Genomic DNA, 21941 nt, shown 5'->3' with positions numbered 1-21941 from the left:
GCTTTCTACCCACCTTATAGTGCATTCATCCGGCCCATACTTCCTTAACTTGCTGACAAGAATGCTGTGGGAGACCGTGTCAAAAGCTTTGCTAAAGTCAAGAAACAATACATCCACTGCTTTCCCTTCATCCACAGAACCAGTAATCTCATCATAAAAGGCGATTAGATTAGTCAGGCATGACCTTCCCTTGGTGAATCCATGCTGACTGTTCCTGATCACTTTCCTCTCCTCTAAGTGCTTCAGGATTGATTCTTTGAGGACCTGCTCCATGATTTTTGTGATACCTTGTGCAGTAACACAGGTTCTTCGAGATGTGTGTCCCTGTGAGTGCTCCACTTTAGGTGCTTGTGCGCCCCTGTGCTTGTAATCGGAGACTTGTGATAGCAGTGCCCTGTTTGGTCACACATGTGTCATCCCCGTCTTGCGCTGCTTCAAGCGGTTATCTGGTGCTGTGTGACCAACCCGCCCTCTGATCTTTCTCTATTGCAGAGCATTTAGTGTGCATCTCCAAAGTAGCGGGGAGGATGGAGGGTAGTGGAGCACCACCAGGGACAAACATCTCAAAGAACCTATGTTACTGCATAAGGTGTATGTATGCGCTGATGCCAGGTTACAGCTCTACAGATGTCAGTAATGGAAACACTGTTTAGAAAAGCTATTGAAGTTGATATTGCAAATACCGGTGGAGTACGTGCAAATCCCTGTATGGGGTTACAGGTTATATTGACAGTAACACAGTTTGATGCAGTTGGAAATCCAGTTTAGATATGGTGTCTCCTTTTAAACGTACAGTGATTGAGACAAACAGTTTCATGACCTTGTTATGTCTATGTAAAAGGCCAGGGCCCTGTGTAAATCGAGGGTATGGAGTACGGCTTCCCGTCCTTCCCTATGTGGCTTTGAGTAGAATGTTCGCAGGTGAATGGGTTGGTTGTGGTGAAATGATGAGACAACCTTAGGTAGGAACTTAAAATTACCCTCAGGCCGCATCCTATCTTTGGAGAATATTGTGTAGGGTGGATCAGGCATGAGGGCCCCAAGTATTACTATCCGCCTTGTGGTAGTAATGGCGACAAGGAAGGCCACCTTCATTGAAAGGTGAAGGAGAGAACATGTAGCAAACTGTTTGAAGGAGTGTCTGGTGATTTTCCAGAGAACTAAACTGAGGTCCAATGGTAGGGTAGATGTTGTTGAGGTCCTTGAGAAAGTACTTTTGGCGGAATGCTGTGATAGTGAAGAGGTGTACCTTGACTGAACTCATTGGAAGTCCTGATTCCTTGAGTTGAAGTAATAGTCCAGAATCACAGGTAAATGAGAAGAGATCGATATGATCTGCCTCTTTTGACACCATGAATTTGTGTAGATGTGTGTGACAGACAGTTGCTCTGCGACTATTCAGTAAAAGGTTCTGCACGTCTTTGGAGCAGGTCATTTCGGATCCTTGGAACCAGGAAGCTACCAAGCTTTGAGCCGTAGTCTTTTCAGATTTGGGTGAATGGTTTGGCCTGTGTCCTGGGAAAGGAGACGGGGTAGGCGAAGAAGGGTGCGAAGTTTCCACACTGACATTTGGAGCAGGTAAGAGAACCACTTTGACAGGGCTACATGGGAGCAATTAGTATCACTGTGGACTAGTCCTGTTTGATCTTGTGGAGTACCTGTGCTAGAAGGGGGGTGGAAGGAAATGTGTATAGGAGAGGAGCATCTCATTTGATAAGAAAGGCATCTCCCAAGGACTGGAGGTCCAGTCTGGCCCTGGAGCAAAACTGTGGACATCTGGCGTTGTGCATGATAGCAAAGAGGTCTACTGTGGGGAATCTTCATTGTCTGAATATGTTATGCAGTACCCAGATTCCCAGTTCCCACTCGTGGTCTTGAGAGAAATTCCTGCTGAGTGCATCTGCTATGGTGTTTTGATGTCTGGGGAGATATGATGCTGTGATGTGGCTATTGTGAGTGAATCACCAATTCCAGAGCTGCATGGCTTCCACACACAGGGAATGTGAGCGTCCATGGGGGCCTTGTCTGTTCATGTAAAACATGCATGCTACATTGTCTGTAAGAATTTGTATCTTTTTCTGCTTGATCATTGGTAAAAATTGGGTGCACGCATTGTGAACAGCTTGTGATTCTAGGAGATTTATGTGTAGCAAGGCTTCAGTTGGGGACCAGCTGCCCCGGGTAAAATGAGAAGTCAATGTGCTCCCCAGCCTAGGAATGATGTATCCATCACAACGGTCATTGTAGGGGAATTTTGCACAAAGAGCGACCCAAGGCATACATTATCAGTGTCCACCAGAGTAGAGAGTCTTTTACTGTGCTTGGCATTGTGAGGTGTTTGTTTATGCTATGCCTTCCTGGGGAGTATTATGTGCAGAGCCATGCCTACAAGGTCCGCATGTGGACTCTTGCATGCTGGACAATGAAAGTCATTGCAGCCATGTGGCCTTATAACTGTAGACAAGTCCTGGCTTTTGTCTAAGGACTGTTTAGTATTGTGGAAATTAGATTTGTTAGAGTTAGGAACCGTCGCCTTGGTAGAGAGGCCGTTGCCTCAGGTGAGCTGAGATAGGCTCCAGTGAATTCCAGTTCTTGTACTGGTGTGAGGGTTGATTTTTGAGTGTTTATCTGGAGACCTAATTGTGTAAAGAGAGCTACCGTTTGTTGGGTGGCCTCTATTGCCGCTGCTTGATTTGGCGCTTTCAGTAGGTAATTGTCCTGATAAGGAAATATGATTCCTTTCCTGCATAGGTATGCTGCAATTACTGCAAGTACCTTTGAGAAGACTTGGGGAGCAGTGGACAGTCTGAAGGGTAGGACCTTGGATCTGAAGGGTAGGACTTTGTATTGGAAGTGATCTGGTCCTAGAGTGAATTGAAGAAACCTCTGATGTGATGAGTGAATTTTTATATGGAAGTAGACGTCCTGGAGATTGAGGGCCCCCCTTTCTAGAGATGGAATTACGGTAGCCAGTGTGACCATCTTGAAGTGCTGGTTTCTCACAAACTTGTTGAGCCATCGGAGACCGACAATGGGTCTCCACCCTCCTGTTTTTTTTGTGAGAGTAATTAATTTGAATAGAAACCCTTCCCTCTGTGTTTTGTTGGTACTGGTTCTAATGCTCCTAGATGGATGGAGCTGGGTTACCTCTTGTCCCAGTAGGTCTTTGTGAGAGGAGTCCCTGTAGAGGGAGAGAAAGGGAGGGTGGAAGTAAATGGGATGGAGTATCCAACCTCGATTATCTCCAATACCCATCTGTCTGAAGTGATGGATTGCCAAACTGAGTAGTATGGAGTCAGACGATCTCCAAATGGACTCTCAAGTCTCAAACTTGCTGTCTGGAGGAAGGCTGGTGAGATGTGGTAGATTGAGGTGGAGGCTGTCGTCTCTTTGTGGGCCCCCGTTTTCGGCCTTGTGGCTCGTATTGCCTGTGTGTTTGTGAATATGGCATGAGCCAGAATCTCTGTGGGTTGTAATACTTTCCTTGTCGTCTCTTTGTCCTAGGAGTATAGATGACCAAGGACTTCAGTGTTGCCCTTGAGCTTGTGCAGATACTCATCTGTCTCAGCCACAAGGAGTTTAGGCCCGTCAAATGGCAGATCGTCCACAATCGATTGCACCTTGCTCAGGAAACAAGAGAGAGGCAACCAAGAAACTCGTCTCATAACTATTGCAGTATCTGTAGATTGCGCAGCAGTATCTGGTGAGTCCAGAGCAGCCTGTAATGCCATCCTGGAGATCAGTTGTCCCTCGGAGATGAGCGCTCTGAACTGTTCTTTTTTCTCCTCCAGCAGGTATTCAATAAATTTGGAGAACTTTCTATAGTCTGTGTGGTCGTATTTTGCCAGCTTTGCTTTGTAATTGCTGAGCCAAAGGTGGTGTGTCGCCGAGGAGTAGGCCTTTCAGCCAAAGAGGTAGAGCCTCTTCCAATCTTTGTTGTATGGGGTGTTTTGGGGGTAAGATTGTCTGTCCCTCTTGTTAACAGTGTCCACCACCACAGAATTGGGCATGGGGTGAAAAGAGAAATTCTGTTCCCTTTGCCTGTCAGACCTCTGGCAGGAGGGAGGGAGCATTGCTGGAGTCTGCCAAATGAACATAATGGGTTCCATGATTGCATCATTCATGGGCAAAGCTATTTTGGGGGATGTCAATGTATGTAAGATGTCAAGGAACTTTTGTTGTCACTCCTGGACTTCCTCCAATATAATGTTCAGGGACTCTTCGACCCTCCTATAGAGGTCCTGAAAATGTTTAAAATCACTGGCTGCCCACAGTGGGCGGTTGGGGGGGTGGAGGGAGGAGGAAATGGGACAGGATGGACTGTGATGATGGTGTCATCAAGGGATGATGAGGGTAGGTGGGTTGTTGGTTCCATCTCTAAGTCAGAAGTCTCCAGTTCTCTAGGTATCTCCTCCGGAGTTTCAGATGGTCCTGGTACCGACAGTATGGGAAACTGTCATATGCTCTCCCTGGATGGGCTGGGAGGCTTGCAATGGTGTAGGGGATATGCCATCCAAGGCTTCCTCGAGAATGGAGAAGCGGAACGGCAAGGTGAGCAGGTATTGACTATGTTAGAGTGACGCTGGTGCAAAGAATGGGGGAGCCTGGTATCGAGGAGACCAGGAGGTCCTTTTGCAGTAACTGCTGTAGTACCGAAAGGGTCACTGCCGATGTCTGCAAGGTCACTGTTGGTATGGGTGGCTGCGTCAATTGTGTTGTGCCAATGGTAGGTAACAGCATAGTCATTAGTGGTCTCGATGTGCTCGGTGCTGGGTATCTAGTTGATTCCGACGGTGCCAGGGTATGGATTTTCAGTTTCCCCTCATTGCCTATGTCAAAGCTAGCTCTCTTGGAATCTTTAGCTCTCATGGTACCATGGTACTGGAGGGTACAGGAACCTTGACTGCAGAGACTGCCGGTGCAGTCGGTGTCTCTCTGTTTGGGGACTGCCATTTCTTGGTTGGTTCCCAAGCCGGTGAGGACAGAGCTCACTTTTTAGCCATCTTTTTAGATCTGTAGCGTGAGCCACAGAGGAAGAAGAGCCTCCTGTTGTTGTCCTGTCCAGGAGGGGGTCCGAGTTTCTGGATCAGATGCTGGACAGAGAGACTTCTCCATCAGGAGCAGTTTGAGCAGCAAGTCTCTGGCCTTTCTGATCCAGGCTTTTAACTTCTGGCAGTGCAAGCACTTTTGGGGTACGTGTGTCTTGCCTAAGTTGTGAACACACTGAGTGCCCATCTGACACAGGTATAGAGAGCCTGCAGGTTAGGCAGCTTTTGAAACCCAGTGAACCAGGCATGCCCCTGAGGGGAGTGTTCCCCCTCCTTATCAGGGGTCCTACACTAATGGTTAATGGAAACCTGAACTTCTAAATAAAGGAAGAGAAACACATTCTTTTTTGGAAGAAAAACAGGGAGAGAACTAAATGGGGAAAGAAAGTTAATTATCTACAAAACTAGGGGTAAAGGAGAAGGGCTATGCTAGGAAGAGTAAGCTCTGAGGCTGTCAGGATTCCCTCCCCACTCTGAACTCTGGGGTACAGATGTGGGGACCCACATGAAAGACCCCCTAAGCTTATTTTTACCAGCTTAGGTTAAAAACTTCCCCAAGGCACAAATCCTTTCCTTGTCCTTGGATGGTATTGCTGCCACCACAAAGTGATTTAGACAAAAATTCAGGAGAAGGGCCGCTTCGAGTACCTTGTTCCCCAATATATTTCCCCAAGCCCTTTCACCCCCTTTCCAGGGGAGGCTTGAGAATAATGTGAGTACCAACCAGACCCTTTGTCCTAGGACACTGAAAATCAAACAAAGTTCTTAAAGGAAGAACTTTATTTCAAGAAAAAAAATAAAAGAATCACACCTGCAAAATCAGGATGGAAGGTAACTTTACAGGATAATAAAAAGATTTAAACAGAGAGGATTCCCCTCTAGGCTCAACTTCAAAGTTACAAAAACAGGAATAAAACTCCCTCTTAACATAGAGAAAATTCACAAGCTAAAACAGAAGATAATCTAATGCATTTCCTCGCCTTTACTTACAATTTCTGTAATGTTAGATGTATCATTTCAGGTATGTTTTCAGGAAATGTTTTACCTGCTTAGTCTCTCCCTCTCTCTCTCTCTCTCTCTCTCTCTCCATCCAGAGAGGGAACAATAAAAAGAGCACAAACAAAACCTCTTTCCCCACCCGCCCCCGCAAATTTGAAAGTATCTTCTTTTCCTATTGGTCCTTTTGGTCAAGTGCCAACCAGGTTATTTGAGCTTCTTAACCCCTTACAAGTAAAGTGATTCTGTACCTCTGGCCAGGAGGAATTTTATGTTACTGCATACATAAAGGCTGTTACCCTTCCCTTTATATTTATGTCAGAGGCGCTGCTAAATGCTCTGACTCAAGCCAAAGGCAGCAGAGAAGGAACTGGGGGAAGGGGGTGTTGATCACACAGCGCCAGATAACTGCCAAAGTGGCATGAGATGGGGACAGTGCATGTACAACCCAACCGGGCACTGGTATCACAAGTCTCAGATTACAAGCACAGAGGCGCACAAGCACCTGAAGTGGAGCACCTATAGGGACATCATTTGAAGAATTAAAATTGCATCTGTCAAGGCTGATTCCCCACTCTGGCACTTTGAGTGCAGAAGGTGGGGGCTCACAAGGATTTTAAAAACAAATACTGGCCACTCCAGGCTTGTATTAAACTCCCAAGGTTACTGCTTCTCTCTGATCTTGGATGGGTATATGCTGCCACCACCCAAGTGCAAAAACCCCCTTCAAAACCCAGGAAGGTGCACTTGGGAATTCCTTCCTGTGGGGTACCCTCAAGCCCCTTCACCCCGTCTCCGGGGAAGAGCTGAGAAAGAAAACAAAGGAAATCAACTGTTGCCACCAGCTAATTAACCAAGGTGTGCACAAACCTCTTAGGACACAAAATCCAATCCTGTTCTTAAAAAAAAAGATAAATTTTATTAAAAACAAAAAGAAAGGAAATACTCTTGCAAACTCAGGTTATTGCTAGATTTTAAAAACCTACTTACAAAAACTAAGTATCAAGAATAACCTTCTTGAGGTCCAAGCAAAACAAAAGCATTTGGGGTTAGCACAGAGGAGTCTACAAGCCAAAAAGAAATAAACAGAGATAAACCTAATCGCGCTTTCCTAGACATTTCCTGATCTACTTACATATCTGGGGTTTCAAATGAGTAGTTTCTAGGTATAATTTGATGAGTTTTCATACCTGGCTCAAGCTCTTACAGCACAGCTAAAGTCCTACCTTTGCTTCTCCCGAGAACAACAACAGACAGACAAAGGAGAAGTTTTTTCCGATTTTTAAAAAGTTCTAGCCTTTCCATTGGCTCTTTTGGTCAGGTGCCCACTCCCTTCCTTTTACCTATGCAGGGAGACTTTTTAACCCTTTACAGGTAAGCAAGTAAAGAACCACTACTAAGAGGGATTTTATAGTTAACTGGCTGGCTGGGTGTCCATAAAAGGGAGTTTACTCCCCTCTTCATTTATCACAGCATCAATCAATATATTAAAATAAAGTAGTTTTAAAAACTTGTGCACAATTGGATGGATCCGTGATTGGTCCTAGAATGTGGAGACTTTCACATGGTCATACCCTTTAGATAGTATAAGATGGAGCCTTGTTTTACAGGTATACTGTCACATTTCCTTTTGAAAATATATCTGCTGCTGTTACAAGTAACCTTGAAATTATTTGAACAGAAAGATATTCAAGTTCAATTTTTTTCTAATCTGGCATATTGGTTCTCAATTAAATAAGATTTTTTCAGGATCTCAATAACTCTAGAAAAAGTCCACATACCCAACACCAATGAATTCTTTTTAAAAATCCAAACAAATAAAAATCCTAGTGCAAGGATTTTTGTAGGCAAGATCTTCCTTAACACTTAAAGGAAGAGTTTGCTATCTTGGATCAAGGTATACAATTCCCACACAAACTTGGGGGGGGGTTGGGGGGGAAGGTACTAAAAGAATAAGTAATTGAACTTTCAGATAACATTATTAAACAGGTATAATTCTAGAGGGAAAAGTGTTACTGTTTTTAACAGCATGTAACTGATATGCTTATGCATATCTGCTTGTAACAGATAAAGCTTATGTAAAAGTAAGCATATTAAAATACAAGCATTTGTTTTAATTTAAGCTAATTATAATGCCTAACCAGCATTTTAATTTTTCTATTGTACTTGGCATTTTGTGCAGCACATACAATATATCTCAAAATAATGAGGAATAGCTTTTCACTTACCACAAAATTGGATCATTAGCCAACTCACTGAAGCGTTTACACACACAAGCTGCTCTACAAAGATCTTGCTCCAGCAAGTAGGAAAAGATCTTTAGAACCACTTCATCCGGCAGTTTCTCCTGAAGATATTGTTCTGCAGGTGCTGCTATTAAAATATTAATGTACGTCAGATTATTGATGCATTTAAGCTACCCAGTTTCTGATTTAAAGCAATCCTTGACTTTCCCTACTATTCTAATGATTAGAGTGCTTTTTACACGATTAGTACTACAAATTGAAAGAAAAAAGCTATTAAACCTCACACAATACTAAACATTACACCCTCTGCAGTCTGAATCTGGCAGTTTATTTAAACAGAAAATTTCATTGCCTACATGTAATCTACATGCAGAGGAAAGCATGAACATTCAGCATAATACGGAGGCACTGTATGTGACTCAATAGTTAAGATTAATTTAGACCAGGGGTTCTCAAACTGGGGGTTGTGACCTCTCAGGGGGGCACAAGGTTATTACATGGGGGGAGCCATGAGCTGTCAGCCTCCACCCCCAAATCCCGCTTTGCCTCCAGCATTTATAATAGTGTTAAATATAAAAAAAGTGTTTTTAATTTATAAGCGGGGGGGAGAGGGGGTCGCACTCATAGGTTTGCTATGTGAAACGGGTCACCAATACAAAAGTTTGAGAAACACTAACTTAGACTTCCTTCAAATCCTACTTTTAAACTTCTCCCCTCAACCTTTTGATCAGAGCACCCAATTTATTTGCATATTATACTTAAGTTAGTATACATACCTTTATATAGAAAAATTTCAATAAAAGTCTTAAATGCTAACTGTTTTAAATTTATTCTCTATTAATTTTTGGTGCATATCTCAGTATAGAAAGGAATCAAGAACTCCAAACCCCAGAGACAAATTACTATCAACCACCCAAGCACAGGATAATTTTCTCAGATGGGTTAATTGCCAGAAAACGCCATTAATAAAACGTCCTTGTTCTTCCACATTGACACTAGAAAAGGTATGTGAAGGGTGCTGGGGATGTGGGAGACTGCTATCCAGCAATGACTCCAATGTGCTCTGCCCCCTATTCCCTTCAATGTCCTTGCTCTGATCTCTATTTTAATGTGGGGAAAATATAACTAAGAATTAAAGTTGATCATTTCAAAATGTTACCTTTAAAAAACATACCAGGGATTAAGCTAGGACATCAAGGTGGAGAAAAGGGGACTATGGCTAGTACTGTACTCCACCCCTCATACTTTGCATTTTTCTTTCTCCATACATTTTAGAATGGAAACATTTTCCACTAGTGCATTTTCCTTGACAGACACTCTTCACAGCGGGGATATTCCCCATCTCCTTAGTCACTGAAGTCAGACCAGTTCTTTGGCTCAGATTGTGTTCAGGACTGCTCCTCAGGAAGAACTGTACAGACCAGCAGCTTCCAGAGCTTAAATAAATAAACCTATACACAAGTTAAATAATATTATTCAACTCAAATCATTTGCTGCAGAGTCTCCACAACAAATTTAAGGATTGAGAAATTTAGGAAGGTTCTTAGAGGAACACACGTCCCTTTCAAATTATTTAACAAGCCAGCAAAAGCCAGAAAGATTCTGGACATAACTCAATCCTCTCAGAGAGGGTCAGGCTGGCTGACGTGTAAAATTCTAGAAAGAAAATTAATAGTGAGACAGACTTTCTTCTTCTCTGTCCCCTCCATATCAGGCAGACTTTGTTGTGTGATTTACAAAGGTGATATCACCTATATGGAGGCAGGGACGAGTCAATACAGTAACTCCTTGCTTATGGTTGAGGTGGTGGAGTCAGAGGATAGAAGAGAGTGGGGTATTTCCCAGGGAATGCCTTGCTGCTAAATGATGAACTAACACTTGGCTGAGCCCTCAGGGGTTAACACATTGTTGTTAATGTAGCCTCATGCTCTACAAGGCAGCACGAATGGAGGGAGGAGACAAAATATGCATCGCAGTGGCTGCATACATTCCCTGTGGAAATTGAACATGATGATGAGCCCACGCTATCCCAGTGGAGCACACCACTCCCTCCCCTTTCCAAAGTGCTGGGGGGTGCATGTGTGTGTAAGAGACACACACATGCACATTGCCCCTTTAAGCACACTGACCCCACTCTAAGTACACTGCCTTTTAAAGCATATTAGCAAATTGAGACAGCAGCTGTTGCCAGCAAGTTCCCTTCCTCCAGAGTCCTGTTGTGTCCTCCTCCCTGCCCCCCCCTGCTCTGTGGAGATGGGGTACAGGAGCCGGGGACAGGAGGACACCCTGACATCCGCACTCTTCTCTCCCCACCCATCCCCTGCACAGCAAGCAGGAGGCTCCCGGGAGCAGCTCCAAGGCAGAGGGCAGGAGCAGCACTCAGCAGTTGGGGGAGCAGCTGGGCAGTTGCTGGGCAGCTACCGCACAGGGAACTTAGGGGAGTGGATGGGGGACTGCCAGCCCACCCTGGTTCCAAGCCCCCACCAGCTAGCTCCAACAGGCTGCTCTTCCTGCAAGCAGTGGAAAAAGCAGGCAGCTGCCAAACAACATTATAAGGGAGCACTGAGCAATTTTGAACAAGCATGTTCTCGAACAGATCCCCGATATAACAACGAAACAACATTAACCGAGACGACGTTAAATGAGGAGTTAGTGTATCTCCAGAAGTGGTGGTCAACTCCATGGTGTTTTGAGAAGGCATGCGTGAAATACGACACAGTGACCTTTCATTTCTCATTGCAAGATGTGTGTGATGTCTCCACCCAGGATGATCATCACTCTTTTAAAAGAGTGAGCAGTAATACACTTGGCAAGAGTTGTACTTAAGGCTTTGAATGCCTTTGCTACGTACGCATCCTTTTGATGGTCCTATTCACATAAACTTATGATATTATACTTCAGCATGATGTTTAGTCTTAGCCAGAATGACAACAGTACCACTTCCTCTTATAGCAGGAAGATTATGGTGACATTGATAAAAAAGGCCTGGTCAGTTTGAAGAATTACCATACTTTGATAAATATACAACTGAGGTTTCATAGAGAGCATGCCAAGTTCCAAAATCCCTCTGGTTAAAAAGGCAGTAAACAGGTAAATTACTTTCACTGAGAAAAGGCACAGACCAGAGTGGATTGATTTAAATCAAAATTATATAAATCACTGATTTTTATGATGATTTAAATCAGCAAGCAGGAAGCCTTGATTTAAATGATCAATTTTAATCTTGTTTCACATTTGTACTTTTTAATTATTTTCTTAAAGAAAGCTGATTCTCATGAAACCATGTTGATTTGCAACTAAATATAGCCTTTACGTTACATTTGGTTCTTTTTGCTATTTGTTAGAAAATGGTGAATGACATGCTTCTTATTTACTGGAGGATTAATTTTTATTTGTGATTTGCGTGATATTCTACTTTGATGGAAACGAATTCAATAAAAATGTATAAAAACACTATTTACATATTTTTATTAGTTAAATATAATTAGCTATAATGTGCTGGATTCGTAAGGAAAAAAATGTTTCATAAATACATTTTGCATTCAAAATTGCTTTATTAAAAGGAAGTATTATCTGCAGTTAGTGAATTAAAGTGATTGTTTCTGATCACCGTGTCCACGATTTTATAAGTAGTAGATCTCATCCTCTCACATTTAGTTTTTGTTCAGAGATTGGAAGAGGAAAACAAGCTTTCCTGTTTTTTCAACTTCCAATCAATTACTTTACTTTTAATGAACTAGTCATTGAACTGAACTGGCTGAATAAAAGGAATTTAAAGTATTCTCTCTACACCTGCAGAAGAGGCAACTGTTGTTAAAAATCCGATGTAGCACTTCTACAAACAGGTGCTTACCCAGTTACTTCCACCTGTTCAGTGGTTTGACTTTTTGAAAAACCTTTGGCAAACAAACAAATACTGCTTAACGTTCATTTTATTTAATTTGAATAATTGTAATAGATTTCTAGATTGTAAGTATAACAGATCACAAGTTTAGGCCTTAAATATGTAGTCATAATTTCAAATTTAATTTTAAATAATTAAAAACAATTTAAATAAATTCATTTTTATCCATGCTGGTATGAACATACTGTCTGTTAAAATTAGAAAGGTGGTTTAGGAAGGCTTGTAGCACACAAGTCAAGATCTCAACGAAAACCTGTGTATTACTGAGTGACTGAATGAGAATGGTGGTCTGGAGGAACCTTACTGTGGCAGTGATCAGAGATGTTCCTTGGTTTCTTACAACTGCAGATTTGTCTTTCCTAAGTATTAGCCTTGAGCAGAAAGACTAGAATGTGCTTTACTTTGGCTTTGTCCTGATGCGCCCCTTTTAACACCAATATGTTATCCTCATTCAAGCGAGTCACAGACATCAACAAGTCTCCACTGAGATGCTAGGAGGATGTTTATCACCTACTCATTAAAAATGAATGACCAGTTTCTTCTTAGTACCCTAGCCAACAATTTTAACAGCATGTGATTTTGATGCAGAATACGCCCCGTTACTTTATGTTCTTTCATGTTGGTATCTTGAGACAAAGATCCAGTTCGGTCTGAATCAGGTCTAAGTACCAATATGAAGGTCAAGCAGAAGGTAAACAGAATCATTCTGGCCTGTTCCTTTGAAATCTTCTTTACTAATCTCACCTTCAATGGTTGAAGGGAAGAGATGGGTATATAGAAGACCACTTTTGAGATAAGATGACCTGAGCTGCCACTTCTGGGTGTGTCTTCCTCTCATAGTAAGAGAAGATTACTTACTGTAACTGAAGGTTCTTCAAGATGTGTAGTCCCTATCTGGATTCCAATTGTGGGTGCGCATGTGTGTCATGTGTCCACCACGTGGCACGTCCAAGGCTTTAAGAAGCCGTGCGGGTTGAATGCTCCAGTTCCCTCTTACACAGGAGCACGTCATGGAGGTGATTGAGAATGGGCATTGGAATCCAGATACGGATGACACATCTCAAAGAACCTCCAGTTACAGTAAGTAAAATTTTCTTCTTCAAGTGATGGGCCTTAGGGGAATTCCAATCGCGGGAGAGTAGCGAGCAGTGTTCAGCGTGGAGGTGGGCACAAGAGCTCAACAGCAGTCACTGTGCGTAAAACAGCTTGTCCAATGACAGCATCTGCCAACGTAGCCGGGTCAATGGCATAACGTATGGCAAAGATATGGACAGATGATCAAGTGGCCACACGACAAATGTCCTGTCATGGAACATCTGCAAGGAAGGCCAACATGGTGGCATGAGCCTGCATGGAATGAGCCATAACCCCGGGTGGCAGAGAAACGTGAGAAAGTAAAGCAATCAGTAATACAGCGACAGATCCAGCAGGATATATGTTGTGAGGAGAGCACACACCCTTGACAGCAGTCAGCAATGGCGACAAAGAGGTGGGGGGAAAGTGCGAAAAGGGTGGGTGCATTGAAGGTAGAATGCAAGCGCCCTACATATGTCCAGGGAGTGGATTGTGCGGTGCCTTGGGGAGGTATGTGGCTTGGGGTAAAAGGTGGGTAGATGTACGCATTGATTGAGATGGAACAGGGATGCTATCTTGGGGAAAAATTTGGGGTGGAGGCAGAAGGAGACCTTACCTTTGTGAAAGATAGTAAAGGGAGGCTCTGCCATCATGGCAGCCAGTTCACTGACGCAACATACAGAGGTAACGGTCACTAAGATGATGAAATTCATGGAAAGGTGAGTGATGGAGCATGTGGCGAGGGGTTCAAAGGGCGGTTAATGAGGGCAGAGAGGACCAAGTTAAGGTCTGAGGGAGGGGATGGGCTTGCGGACTGAGGGAAAGACATTGAGAAGGCCACAGTGGAAGCCGGCAGTGAAAAAAGAGGCACGAAGGCACTGAGTGCTGCCAGTGGACATAGAATCATAGAATATTAGGGTTGGAAGAGTCCTCAGGAGGTCATCTAGTCCAATCCCCTGCTCAAAGCAGGACCAACACCAACTAAAACATCCCTGCCAGGGCTTTGTCAAGCCGGGCCTTAAAATCCTCTAAGGATGGAGATTCCACCACTTCCTTAAGTAACCCATTCCTGTGCTTCACCACCCTCCTAATGAAACAGTGTTTCCTAATATCCAAACTAGACCTCCCCCACTGCAACTTGAGACCATTTCTTCTTGTTCTGTCATCTGACACCATTGAGAATAGCCTAGCTCCATTCTCTTCGGAACACCCCTTCAGATAGTTGAAGGCAGCTATCAAATCTCCCCTCACTTTCCTCTTCTGTAGACTAAATAACCCCAGTTCCCTCAACCTCATTTTGTAAGTCATGTGTCCCAGCCCCCTGATCATTTTCATTGCCCTCCTCTGGACTCACTCCAATTTGTCCACATCCCTTCTGTAGTGGGGGGACCAAAACTGGACTCAATAATTCAAGTGTGGCCTCACCAGTGCTGAACAGAGGGGAATAATCACTTCCCTCAATCTGCTGGCAATGCTCCTACTAATACAGCCCAGTATGCCATTGACCTTCTTAGCAACGAGGGCACACTGCTGACTCATATCCAGCTTCTTGTCCACTGTAATCCCCAAGTCCTTTTCTGCAGAACTGCTGCTTAGCCAGTCAGTCCCCAGCCTGTACCAGTACATGGGATTCTTCCGTCCTAAGTGCAGGACTCTGCACTTGTCCTTGTTGAACCTCATCAGATTTCTTTTGGCCCAATTCTCCAATTTGTCTGGCTAACTCTGAACCCTATCCCTATCCTACCCTCCCTCCAGTATATCTACCAATCCCCCAGCTAAGTGTCATCTGCAAACTTGCTGAGGGTGCAATTCATACCATCATCCAGATCATTAATAAATATGTTGAACAAAACCGGCCCCAGGACTGATCCCTGGGGCACTCCATTTGATACTGGCTGCCAACTAGACACTGAGCTGTTGATTACTACCCATTAAGTCCGACAATCTAGTCAGCTTTCTATCCACCCATTCATCCAATCCATACTTTTTTAACTTGTTGACAAGAATACTGTGGGAGACTGGATCTAAAGCTTTGCTAAAGTCAAGGTATATCACATCCACCGCTTTCCCCATATCCACAGAGCCAGTTATCTCACCATAGAAGGCAATCAAGTTGGTCAGGCATGACTTGCCCTTTGTGAATCCATGTTGATTGTTCCTGATCACCTTCCTCTTCTCCAAATGCTTCAAAATGGATTCCTTGAGGACATGCTCCATGATTTTGCCAGGGACTAAAGTGAGGCTGCAGTTCCCCGGGTTCTCTTTCTTCCCTTTTTAAAATATAGCCCCTATATGTGCCTTTTTCCAATCGACCAGGACCTCCCCTGATTGCCAGGAGTTTTCAAAGATAATGGCCAATGGTTCTGCAATCACATCAGCCAACTCCCTCAGCACCCTTGGATGCATTGGATCCAGACCCATGGACTTGTGCATGTCCAGCTTTTCTAAATAGTCCTTAACCTGTTCTTTCACCACTGAGGGCTACTCACCACCTCCCCATGCTGTGTTGCCTAGTGCAGCAGTCTGGGAGCTGACCTTCTCCATGAAGACCGAGGCAAAAAAAGCATTGAATACTTCAGCTTTTTCCACATCATCTGTCACTATGTTGCCTCCCACATTCAGTAAGGGTCCCACACTTTCCCTTATCTTCTTTTTGTTGCTAACATACCTGTAGAAACCCTTCTTGTTACCCTTCACATCCCTTGCTAGCTGCAACTCCAATTGTGTCTTGGCCTTCCCGATTACACCCCTGCATGCTCTATGAATATTTTTATACTCCTCCCTTGTCATCTGTCCAAGCTTCCACTTCTTGTAAGCTTGCTTTTTGAGTTTAAACTCACCAAAGATTTCATTGTTAAGCCAAGCTGGTCACCTGCCATATTTACTATTCTTTCTGCACACTGGGATGGTTTGTTCCTGCGCCCTCAATAAGGCTTCTTTAAAATAGAGCCAGCTCTCCTGAACTCCTTTCCCCCTCATATTAGCCTCCTAGGGAATCCTCCCTATCAGTTCTCTAAGGGAGTCTAAGTCTGCTTTTCTGAAGTCCAGGATCCGTATTTTGCTACACTCTTTTCTTCCTTTTGTCAGGATCCTGAACTTGACCATCTGATGGTCACTGCTGCCTAGGTTGCCACCCACTTCTACTTCCCCTATCAATTCTTCCCTGTTTGTAAGCAACAGCTCAGGAGTAGCACAGACCCTAGTCAGTTGCTCCAGCACTTGTACCAGGAAGTTATCCCCAACACTCTCCAAAAACTTCCTGGATTGTCTGTGCATTACTGTATTGCTCTCCCAGCAGATGTCAGGGTGATTGAATTCCCCCATGAGAATCAGGGCCTGTGATCTGGAACGTTCAGTTAATTGTCTAAAGAAAGCCTCGTCTACCTCATCCTTCTGATCCGGTGGTCTATAGCACATGCCCACCACGACACCACCCTGGTTGCTCTTGCCTCTAAACTTAACCTAAAGACTCTCAACAGGCTTTTCTCCAGTTTCAAACTAGAGCTCTGAGCAATCATACTACTCTCTTACATACAATGCAACTCCTCCACCTTTTTTCCTGTACCTGTCCTTCCTGAACAGTTTATACCCATCCATGACAGTGCTCCAGTCATGTGAACTGCCGCACCAAGTTTCTGTTATTCCAATCACGTCTTAGTTCCTTGATTATGCCAGGACTTCCAATTCTTCCTGCTTGTTTCCCAGGCTTCTTGCGTTCATGTACATGCACCTAAGATAGCTAGCCGATTGCCCTACTTTCTCAGGACGAATCAGGAGGCTTCCCATCTTGTACCCTCCTCGTGTTTCCTCCCGGTATCCCACTCCCTCACTTACCTCTGGGTTTAGGTCATCTTTGCCCGGTGAACCTAGTTTAAAGCCCTCCTCACTAGGTTAGGAAGCCTGCCTGTGAAGATGCTCTTCCCTGTCTTCTTTAGGTGGATTCCATCTCTTCCTACCAATCCTTCCCGAAACCACATCCCACGGCTGAAGAATCCAAAGCCCTCTCTCCGACACCAACTGCAGAACCATGCATTCACCTCCACAATTCAACGGTCCCTACCAGGGCCTTTTCATTCAACAGGGAGGATAGACGAGAACACGACTTGCACCTCAAACTGAGGCTAATATGAACTGAGGCGTGTCCGAGGCCGGATCGTCTCACGATGGATCTCATCCAGGGAGTAGTCATGGTCACAAGTTTTGGAATAACCTTCCAAGGGAAGCAGTGGGGGCAAAAGATCTATCTGGCTTTAAGATTCTACTCGATAAGTTTATGGAGGAGATGGTATGATGGGATAATGGGATTTTGGTAAGTAATTGATCTTTAAATATTCAGGGTCAATAGGCCAAATCCCCTGAGATGGGATATTAGATGGATGGGATCTGATTTACTATAGAAAATTCTTTCCTGGGTATCTGGCTGGTGAATCTTGCCCATGTGCTCAGGGTTTGGCTGATTGCCATGTTTGGGGTCGGGAGGGAGTTTTCCTCCAGGGCAGATTGGAGAGGCCCTGGAGGTTTTTTTGCCTTCCTCTGTAGCATGGGGCATGGTTGACTGGAGGGAGGCTTCTCTGCTCCTTGAAGTTTTGAACCATGATTTGAGGACTTCAATAGCTCAGACATGGGTGAGGTTTTTCATAGGAGTGGTGGGTGACATTCTGTGGCCTGCGCTGTGCAGGAGGTCGGACTAGATGATCAGAGTGGTCCCTTCTGACCTTAGTATCTATGACCAAAAGGGTGAAGGAAGCTCCAGTGGATGGGCGCTGGCTGTGTTAAGGATGTTGTGAATAAGCATGCCGTATCTACCCATCAGCCCAATCCAAATACCAGGCCATGAAGTGAAGAGGGCCGAGGTTGGGGTGTTGGATACGGCCATGGTCCTGCATCAGGAGATTAGGAAGGCTGGAAAGCCGGACTGGAGGCAGACTCAGAGAAGAAGGTCCATACACCAGTACAGGTGAGGCCAAGTGGGGGCCACATGGAGGACAGTCATCTGATCCTGGTGTATTTTGCATAGGACTTGCCGAAGCAGGGGAATGGGCGGGAAGGCATAGGGGAGTTCGGTGGTCCAAGGGAGAAGAGCATCCTTGCAAGCTTGGGCTTAGGGCTCCCCTGGAGCAGAAGAAAAGTAGTTTGTGATTGTTCACAGTGGTGAAGAGATCCCAGCAAGGTGCGCCCTGCTGGCAAAAGATGGAGAAGAATGTAGGGTTATGGAGTTCCCACTCGTGGGTGGCATGGAAGGAGTGACAGTGTATCTGCAAGAGAGTTGCTTGCACTGGGAAGGTGCATGGTGTGGAGAGTTATCTCATGTTGGAGGCACCAATTCCATAGGATGGCCTCCACACACACCGCTTGTTGACATATACAACCGTCACAATGGTGTTGGAGAGCAGCTGGACATGGCGGGACTGGAGGAGCAGCAGGAGTGCTCAGCAGGCCAGACAAACAGCGCAGAGTTCAAGGACACTGATGTGCATTCTTGTTTCCTTGGGCGCTGGGCCATGTGGCCTTCCACATGCGCTCCCCAGCCTGCCATGGAGGCATCATGGTGATGGTGGTGTGTGGCACTGGAGGCATCAAAGGGATGCCCACTAGCAGGGAGGATGGTTGCACCACCAAGTGAGGGAGGTGAGGATGGAAAGGGGGAGAAAGACCGGTTTGGTGAGAGGGTCTGTCTGCTGGTTGCAAGTCAAGCAGAGCCATCATTGGAGGCAGTGCATATGAATGTGGGTGAGGAGTGTCACTGAGGTGCAGGCTGCCATATGGCCAAGGAGTGAGAGTCACTGTCAGCTGACCATCCACGGTTGACGGCAAAGCCTCGCAATGAGAGCAATGAAGGCGGCAAAATGGTCTGACGATAGGAAGGCATGAGCCATGACAGAGTCAAGGTGCACCCCTATAAAGATGAGGTTGTGAGTAGGGTTAAGTACTGATTTTTCTTTGTTGATGTAAATGCCGAGCAAGGCACACAGAGTTCAGATAGTGGTGAGGAGACGAGTGCAGGAAGGTTCAACAAGGAGCCACTCCTCGAGGTAGGGAAAGTGGGACTGCCCCCGGTGGCAAATACAGGCTGCCACGACAGCAAACATCTTGGTAAAGACCTGGAAGACAGTGGCGAAAGCAAAGGGAAGGACTTGGAACTGGCAGTGAGACTTGCCTACCACGAAGCAAGACATTTGCAGTGGGCAGGATGAATGTTCATATGAAAATAGGCATACTTTGTATCAAGAGCGGCAAACCATGCTCCATCAGGAGACACGTGAGTATCAGAGGGAGCATGACCATCCGGAAGTGAAACTTGCAGATAAATCTGTTGAGCAAGTGGAAGTCCAGGATAGGGTGGATACTAATCCCTTTCTTCGGTGTGAGGAAATATGGGGAGTGAAAGTCACAGCAGTGATAGTGCTACGGCATGGGAGCTATAGCACCCTTTCAAAGGAGGGCATCCACTTCCTGTTGGAGGAGGAGGTATGGGGGTCTGAGGGACAAAAACTGGGAGGGTGCTGAAGAGGGAAGGAAAAATAACTAACAGGTAGCACTGGCAGATGATATCCAGCACCCATCAGTTGGTGGTAATCTTGCCCCAGCTGCAAGCGAAGAGGGAAAGGCAGCTGTCAAAGATTATGTGGGGTGCAACTGATGGAATGGAGGAAGGTTTGCGGTTCTCTGCAAAGGAGTGAAAAGTTTTGTCTAGAGGAATGGTGGGTGAATGTGGTAGACTGCCGCAGGCGTTGAGAGCATGGGTGGCATTGCGGTTGCTCAGGCTGGCGCTGGGGGTAAGGTCGGTAAGTTGGGCAGGGGCAGAAGGAGGATCGGTTTTGTCTATGATTGGGGGCCAGGGTGTAGAAGCCCAGGGATCGGAGGGTGGCTCGGGAGTCTTAAGGAATGAAGGCACTTGTCTGTCTTGTTACTGAAAAGTCTGTAGTTATCAAGGCTTTGGAGCTCTGCTCCGGCTCCGCTCCAGCTCCAGGCAAAAACCTGCAGCTCCACTGCTCCGGAGCTGCTCTGCGGGCTCCGCTCCAAAGCCCTGGTAGTTATTGAAGAGAACGTCTTCCAGGGTAGTCTGGACCTCTTTTGGGAAGCCACTGGATTGTAGCCATGAGTCACAGCAGAACACCACCCCACAATTGGAAGGCAGTATTGGCAGTGTCTACTGAAGCTTGAAGCGTGACTTTGGTGACAAATGTGCCTTTGTCTATGAGCAACTGAAAGTCCTGTTAGGTGTCCAGGAGAAGGAAGTCAAGGAACACCGCCAGTTTGGTATGTGAATGGGAATCATACTTGGCCAGGATGGCTTGGTAACTGGCAATATGGAACTGGAGACTCGCAGAGGAGTAAACCTTATGTCTGATAAGGCTGAGTTTTTTGGCTGCCTGGGTGTGTGTGTGAGGGGGAGGGGAGGAGCGAAGGTGTTCTTGGCGACTGTGCTCTGTGGCCACCTGGACCACCAGGGAATTTGGAGGTGGGTGTTGGAAGAGAAAGTCTATATCCTGGGCCGACACAAAGTAGCAGTGTTCAGCCCACTTTAGAGTAGGTGAACAGGAAGCCAGTGTGTGCCAGACTGCCTGTGCAGGCTGAAGGATGGCATTAGGGATGGGTAAGGCAGTAAGAGCAGGACTTGGAGACTGAAGAAAATCTAGGAATTGGTACTGAGGGTCCTGGATGTCCTCCATGGGAAGGTTGAGGACAGAGGTATATAATGAAGGAGGGCTTGATATTGAGCAGGGTTATCCAGTGGCGGGGGGGGGGGGGGTGAGTGCGTTGTCAGGTGAGGAACAGGCATCAGTGGGGACCTGTGGGGCCAGCGGCTTTGACACTGCCAGTGGCACAGATGGATCCGGAGGAGCAGGGGCGTCCGAATGAGCTCCGTAGGCAGTGGTGGAGGATGGAGAGTGTTGATGGTGCACATGCCGGTACAGGCCACAAGCTGCCCAATAGAGCCAGAACTGGTGGTCCCCTCGGGTAGGCGAATTGCTCATAAGCTGGTGGATAGGGCTGCTGTCTGGGCTTTAAGAATGGGCTAGCAAGAAAGCAGGATCGCATCAGAGCACCAGTCCAAGTCTAAGGATGGGCCCAGCTGAGGCGGAGCCATCAGAAGCAATGGGACCAACTGAAAGTGGGAGGCAATGAAAGAGGTTCCATCAATAGGAGAGGCTCCTCAAGCGGAAACAGAGGACCAACGGTAGCCGGCGGTGTGGGTCGCAGAAGGAAGCCAGCTGACAGCAACATCAGCATCATAGGAGTCAAGGGGGACAGGCATCCTAACATGCACGGAACCAAGCGGAAGAGACTAGACGGTCCCAGCATAATGGACGGTGGCAGAGGCGAGGACTGTGGAACTGTCACCGGAGCCAAGGTCAACGACGCTGGAGCACGTGCCTGGACTTATGCTTCGAGTGAGAGTTCTTCGCAGGGGGAGCCTCATTGTCAGCGTGCGACTTCTCACCCAAACTGGCACAGCTTGGAGAGGAAACATGGTTGGGGGCATTCCCCATTGGCGAGCTGCTCTTGTGCCCGTGTGTGCTTCTTATGCACACAATGCTGCTTGGGCAGATTCGGTGGTGCCACCAGTGCTTGGTGGGATGGGCCAGGAGTGGGGCTGGATGCTGGTGCGGATCCTGTGGCGCATGAGGGTGCATTGCCGCATCCATCAGGAACTTATGGAGGCAAAGT

At 45.9% G+C, this 21941-nt stretch overlaps 1 protein-coding gene across 7 annotated transcripts in view; it reads right to left on the bottom strand.

Moving 5' to 3' along the window:
* FBXO11 (F-box protein 11) overlaps positions 1 to 21941 on the bottom strand; it is a 201929-nt gene that overhangs the window by 86142 nt on the left and 93846 nt on the right. For 3 of the 7 annotated variants that reach the window (XM_038397389.2, XM_038397387.2, XM_038397390.2), the window contains exon 4: positions 8273 to 8417. The exons of 1 other annotated variant lie outside the window; for it this stretch is intronic. In XM_038397389.2, the coding sequence (XP_038253317.1) occupies positions 8273 to 8417 (145 nt within the window). The remainder of the gene's footprint in view (positions 1 to 8272; positions 8418 to 21941) is intronic. 3 more of the 7 variants (XM_043512300.1, XM_038397388.2, XM_043512301.1) reach the window with 1 other exon arrangement.

This window comes from Dermochelys coriacea, chromosome 3 (genome assembly GCF_009764565.3).
Source record: "Dermochelys coriacea isolate rDerCor1 chromosome 3, rDerCor1.pri.v4, whole genome shotgun sequence".
NCBI lineage: Eukaryota > Metazoa > Chordata > Testudines > Dermochelyidae > Dermochelys > Dermochelys coriacea.
Note: the sequence above shows the minus strand (reverse complement) of the source record. Positions and strands in the feature narration are given on the sequence as shown.